Source organism: Arachis ipaensis, chromosome B5, assembly GCF_059453495.1.
Source record: "Arachis ipaensis isolate K30076 ecotype BB chromosome B5, ASM5945349v1, whole genome shotgun sequence".
Taxonomy (NCBI): Eukaryota; Viridiplantae; Streptophyta; class Magnoliopsida; order Fabales; family Fabaceae; genus Arachis; species Arachis ipaensis.
The window spans coordinates 57424341-57430951 of record NC_142440.1 but is presented as its reverse complement, the minus strand read 5'-3'; the positions used below and the strand labels follow the sequence as shown (position 1 = coordinate 57430951).

Here is a 6611-nt window from a genome sequence, read left to right as displayed (position 1 = left end):
CAATCTCTGTGGGATCGACCTCACTCACGTGAGTTATTATTACTTGATGCGACCCGGTACACTTGCCGGTGAGTTTTGGGTGTTTGGAATTTCATTTTCCAAATTATCTATCAAGTTTTTGGCGCCGTTGCCGGGGATTGAAATAGATTGACAATGATTAAGTGAAGTGGAGATCTAGATCAAGCACTTTTTCTTTTCTATTTCTTTAACTTTTAATTAACCCACTAACTGTTTGAATTTTTGCTTAAGCTAACTAAAACTTCACTCTAGCAATAGATTGAAGTGTCACTGGTTTTTCTGGTTTTGTGTGTTTTGATTGTATGTCAGGTACATGGAGAGCTATACCCACCTTTCATGAACAAGACGAACAAACTCTCAGGAGACTAAGAAGGGCTGAAAGAGGGAAAGGCATTGTTGGAGAAGAAGAGTCAGAAGAAGAGTTTTAAGACATGGAGGAACATTCAACCAATCCACCAAATCCACCAGGAGGAGCAGCCAATAATAACAATAACCCACAACAGAGGAGAGTACTGGCCTCCTATACATTTGCAAATGCTAGACATTGTGGAAGCAGCATTCTTACCCCTAATGTCAATGCAAATAACTTTGAACTGAAGTCACAACTCATCACATTGGTCCAAAATAACTGCTTTTTTGGAGGAGGGCCATTGGAGGACCCGAACCAACATCTATCAACTTTCTTGAGGATTTGTGACATAGTTAAAAGCAATGGAGTACACCCTGACATATACAAGCTGCTGTTATTCCCATTCTCTCTCAGGGACAAGGCCACTCAATGGCTAGAAACATTCCCGAAGGAAAGCATCAACATTTGGGATGATTTGGTGAGCAAGTTTCTTGCCAAGTTTTACCCCCCTCAAAGGATCATTAGGTTGAAGACTGAGGTCCAGATATTCACACAAATGGATGCTGAAAATCTATATGAGGCATGGGAAAGATATAAGGCTCTGCTGAGGAAATGTCCACCAGAGATGTTCACTGAATGGGACAAGCTGCAGAACTTCTATGAAGGGCTCACTCTAAAGGCTCAAGAGGCACTTGATCACTCAGCTGGAGGATTATTGCAACTAATGAAAACTGCAGAAGAGGCTCAAAACCTCATTGATATGGTAGCCAACAACCAATATTTCTTTGCTCATCAAAGGCAACGCCAACCATCACAAAGGAGAGGAGTAATGGAGTTGGAAGGAGTGGATTCAATCTTAGCTCAAAACAAAATGATACAGCAGCAAGAGGATTGATAATCTCCAAGTTGCAGCAGTCAACACAAGCCAACCATCAAACACATGGGGGCAAAATGAAGAAACTCAAGAAGAGCAGCAGTAATAACAAGTCCAATACATGCACAACCAAAATTCTAGGTCAAATGAGGTGTATGGAGACACCTACAATCCATCCTGGAAGAACCACCCAAACCTTAGGTGGGGAGACAATCACAACCAGAATCAACAACCATGGCAGAGGAACTCAATTCAAAACACTTCAAGAAACAACCAAAACCACAACCAGCAGCAAACTAACCAAAACCCTTATAGAAAACCCCAAAATAACTACCCCAACTCCAACCATTATCCATCCAATAACCAACCCACCAACCAAAATGCCTACCATCCACCATCCACATCTCACAACCAACCGCAAACATCACCAGAATCTCAAAGAATCACTAACCTGGAAACCTTGATAGACAAAATGTGGAAACACCAAGAAATGACAGCCAAGAACCAAGAATCCTCCATAAAGAATATGGAGAGGCAAATTGGTCAGCTCTCTAAACACCTTGCAACAGAGAGACCATCAAGTTCACTACCAAGTGACACTATTCCTAATCCAAAAGAGGAGTGCAAAGTAATACAACTAAGGAGTGGAAAGATCCTGGTGAAAAATGAAGAAGCAACCAAGAAACCAAAGGACAGTGACAAGAAACAAGCTGAAGACGAGAAAGCCAAAGATGAGGATGCAACAGCAAGCAAGCAAACTCAAAATCAGGCTCAAGAAAAGGGTGAGCAGCCACAAAATTTGAGAAAAGGAAAGCAAAACATGGGAGAGATGGCTCCAGGACAACAGCAAGTGGAGAAGAACTTTACACCTCCATTGCCCTATCCTCAAAGGTTCAGCAAAGAGACTAAGGACCAACACTTTCATAAGTTCCTTGAGATTTTCAAGAAACTGGAGATAAACATTCCACTGGCTGAAGCATTGGAACAGATGCCTCTATATGCCAAGTTTTTGAAGGAGCTTATCAACAAGAAGAGGAGTTGGGAAGTGAATGAAACTATACTGCTCACTGAAGAATGCAGAGCGTTGATCCAGAAAGGACTTCCCCCTAAGATTGAAGACCCCGAAAGTCTCTTTTTACCCTGTACTATTGGTAGTATGACCATCAACAAAGCAATGTGTGCCTTAGGAGCCAGTATCAATCTAATGCCATCCTCTCTAGTGAAAAAGCTGTGCATAGAAGAGGTAAAACCAGTACAGATGTCTCTAGAACTGGTGGACAAGTCAGTGATATGTCCTAAGGGTGTGATTGAGAACCTTCTAGTCAAGGTAGACAGATTCATATTCCCTGCATATTTCGTGATTCTAGACTCAGATGAGGATGAGAGTGAGTCTATCATACTTGGAAGACCGTTCTTGGCCATTGCTAGGGTCATCATAGACGTAGAGTAAGGAGAATTGACTCTCAGAATGCATGATGAAAGTGTCACTCTGAGTGTATTGCCAGAAACACAGTTAAGTGATGAGAAGAAGAACTGTATGGAACCTGACAAGGAAGAATCACAGTTGAAGGAAGGAATTAACAAGACAATTAACAGCAACCTCCCAAAGCAAGAGACTGTGCAGAATGAGGCAGAAATTCAAGAAGATATTGGAGTGTTAGCCACTAAGAGGAGAAATCTCCAAGGGAAGCTTACTGTCAAAGAAGAAAGGTTAACAAAAGGAAGGAAGAAAAATAAGAACAAAACAAAAAGGGGTTGGAAGAACAAAAAGATTCCAACAGAAGGGCTTTCCAAAGGTGATAAAGTGCAATTGATCTATCAACAACTGGGAGCAAGCCAACAGACTGATGAATACTACACTGTCAGCAATATACTCTCATTAAAGCATGCTGAAATTGAACATCAAGGAACAAAGAAGAGGATCACAGTCAGGGGGGACAAGTTGAGGCACTACAATCATCAACCACCATAAAAGAAAGCCCCAATGTCAAGCTAGTGACAATAAAAGAGCGCTCCATGGGAGGCAACCCATGATTTAAGATTCCTGTTGTTTTAAATTCAATAAGCCATGATCACCCTAGCATGATTTTTTTCATGAACATACTTAATGAATGCATGCACTGTTTTGAAACATATGCCAAGACTTCTAAGTTTGGTGTGCCTTCAGGCACACCAAGTCAGTTTTTCAAACATTCTTAGACCATATGCTTAGTCATTTCGATGAAGTATATGACCAAACATTAAGTTTGGTGTCTGCATATGTAGAGTTTTCAGCAGATCATTTCTTATTCATGAAATCAAAATCATACACCGATAGATCATACATTTTTACCTTCTAGGACTTTACAATCGAAAAGAAATTATATCCTGTGATGAAGGTATCAATTGTGATAATTCGCTAGCATTCTGCATTTACCCCTTAACAAGAGACAAGTTTGGTGTTCATCAAACCTTGATTCACTAATTAAGGGACACAATTGATTCTTCATGAAAAATTTTTTTTTTTTAAAAATAAAAGCATTTCTTATAAATATTTAACCAAGAGTGACATCGAGATTTCAAGAGCAATAGTTGGAGGAAGCAACATTTTAGACTATATGACCAAACGTTAAGTTTGGTGTCCTCCAAGGAAAAAGAGAAGTCACGGTTAAATAAACATAAGGAATGAGAGTTCATATTTGTTTAATAAAAGAAACTCTCTTGCCACCGTTTGATAATATTTGTCTTTGTTGTTTTGTGGTAATGGTTAGGTGGTCAAAGAATATTCAATGAAAGAGACAAGACAAAGAGGGGCATAGCATGAGGACGAAATTCCATCACATGCTTCAAAGAGTGATTCTGCACACCCTTGGAATGAGCACGTTGAAGACCCTTGAAGAAGCAAGTTTTGTCCTCATTCAACCTTGCATGCACACCTTTGATTTGCAAAATGTCCAATTGCATCTCAGCCCTCCATTGTTCAATTAAGTAATTATAAAACACCACCCTTAAGCCATGCACATGAACGAAGAAGTTGCACACTCCTTGTACTCCAACCATTCAAACTCTATTTCCTTCATCATTATTCATCATATAATCTCAGCCTCAAACATTTTTTTTTCAAAAGCACATCAAAATCTCCAACTTTCTTCACACACCCATCAACCTCAAGAAGATCAACCAATCAAGTGATCATGGCCTCTTCCTCAAGAACCAAACGGAGAAAAGAAAAAGAGCCCGCGGTAGAAGAAAGTACACCTGAATATGACCGATGGAAGTTCAAATCTTGGTACCATCGATTACAACTTGAATGGATGAATGAGAAGAAGATATATCCAGAGGTTCCACTCCTGCTGCCAGATGAAGGGTGCCAAGAAATGAAGGACAAGATTAGAAAGAGGAAATGGGAAGAACTCACCTCACCAATCACTCGGATCAATGCAAACATCATAAGAGAGTTCTATGTCAACATCCCAAGGCTTAACATGAGTGAAGTCCCAACTTACAAGAGCTATGTACGAGGAATGGAAGTGGATTTCAGTTCAAATGCCATCAAGAAAGTCTTAGGACTAAGAACAGCCACTTATTCATAATATTTGCATGGTTTTATATTTCCTTCCTGACTTTGTCCTATGATTGAAAACATGCTTCTTTGATCTTATATTTGCTTATTATTAATCCTCTCTTATCACCATTAGATGCCTTAATATGTGTGTTAAGTGTTTTTAGATATTATATGGTAGGAATGACATGGAGGATGGAAAGGAAGCATGCAAAAGTGGAAGGAATACAAGAAGATAAAGAAGTTGCTAAGCTGTCCAGCCTGACCTCTTCGCACTCAAACGGCTATAACTTTAGCTACAGAGGTCCAAACGATGCAGTTTCAGTTGCATTGGAAAGCTAACGTCCGGGGTTTCGATTTGATATATAACATGTCATAGTTCTCCTGACGCTAGGTGATGCTATCGCGTGATCCATGCGGCCGCGTCGCAGTGACAAAAATCAGCGTGTTTGAATTCTTCTCCAACGATTTCCGGGCTGTTTTCGATCCAGTTCGTGGCCCAAAAAACACAGATTAGAGGCTATAAAGTGGGAGATTGCATCCATTCATAGGGAGGCTCTCATATTCAAAATTTTAGGAGTAGATGTAGTTTTTAGAGAGAGAGGTTCTCTCCTCTCTCTTAGGATTAGGATATAGGACTTCTCTTGGTTTTAGGAGTGACTTTCAATCCCAGGTTCTTTATTTTTATTTAATTTATGAACTCTTCCATGTTACATATAATTTTCTTAATTAATGTTATTTGAGGTATTTCAATTTATGATTGCTGTTATTGTTACTTTACATCTGAAGGCATTTTTATTCCAGTAGATTTACTTTTTCCCTTTTGGTTTTGGTTAAGAAATCAGTAACTCAGGAGTCATCCAACTCAACAGCATAATTGTTAATTGTTATCTTGCCAATTGAATTGAACTTCAATAATCCCAATCTTTTCTTAGGAAATAAATAGGATTCGAAGATCAAACTAATTAGTCCCTTGACTTTCCTTTACTTTAGTAAAGGTTGACTAAGTGGAATTAAGATTCAATTTTCATTATCATTGATAAGGATAACTTGGTCTGGACTTCCAATTTCAATTACCTTGCCAAGAGTTTAGTTTACAGTTATTTATTTATTTTACTTGTCATTTAAATATATCTGTGCCCATTGCCCAAACTCAACATTCCCCAAAAACACACTTTTTCATAATCAATAATAAGAACACCTCCCTGCAATTCCTTGAGAAGACGACCCGAGGTTTAAATACTCAGTTATCAATTTTAAAGGGGTTTGTTACTTGTTACAACCAAAACGTTTGTACGAAGGGATTTTTGTTAGTTTAGAGACTATATCTACAACGCGACTGTTTTTATGAACTTCTTTACTGGCAAAAATCCTAACGTCAAGCTTATGAAAAGATCAATCTTGGGCACAGTGAACACTTCGGAAGTCAACAAGAAAAGAGCTGTCATGTTGCATTGCATCATGGTAGGAGGAGAAGTGAAGGTTCACGAAATCCTTGCAAAAGATATTCAAAATGTTGCTGAGAAGAATTCGGCTGGGGCTTGGCTATACTACCCAAGCACCATTATGCGGTTGTGCATGAAGGCTAAAGTGCCAATGGAGGACGAGAACCCAATATGGTTGAATCCGGGCATTCCTATAACCTTTGAAAGAATGATGGTTGTTACTGAAGCACAACAAAGCCGAAGACCACAAAGAAGAAGGCAAAGAGAAGAACCAATTGAGGAAGTAGAGTCACAAGAGGAACAGCAACAATTCCAACCACATGAAAACATGGACATGACTCAGATGCAAGAAGCAATTGGGAGACTGTCACAACAATACATGAG

General features: G+C 39.3%; 1 protein-coding gene and 1 pseudogene across 1 annotated transcript; both read left to right on the top strand.

Annotated features, from left to right (window-relative positions):
- The first annotated feature begins 320 nt into the window (after nucleotides 1-320).
- On the top strand, nucleotides 321-1262 carry LOC148564291 (uncharacterized; annotated as a pseudogene).
- Nucleotides 1263-2061: 799 nt separating this feature from the next.
- Nucleotides 2062-2691, top strand: LOC148564290 (uncharacterized). The gene is made up of 2 exons (XM_088487019.1): nucleotides 2062-2246; nucleotides 2397-2691. Exons 1-2 carry the CDS (start codon nucleotides 2062-2064, stop codon nucleotides 2689-2691), a joined length of 480 nt encoding a protein of 159 aa, XP_088343145.1.
- The last annotated feature ends 3920 nt before the right edge of the window (nucleotides 2692-6611 follow it).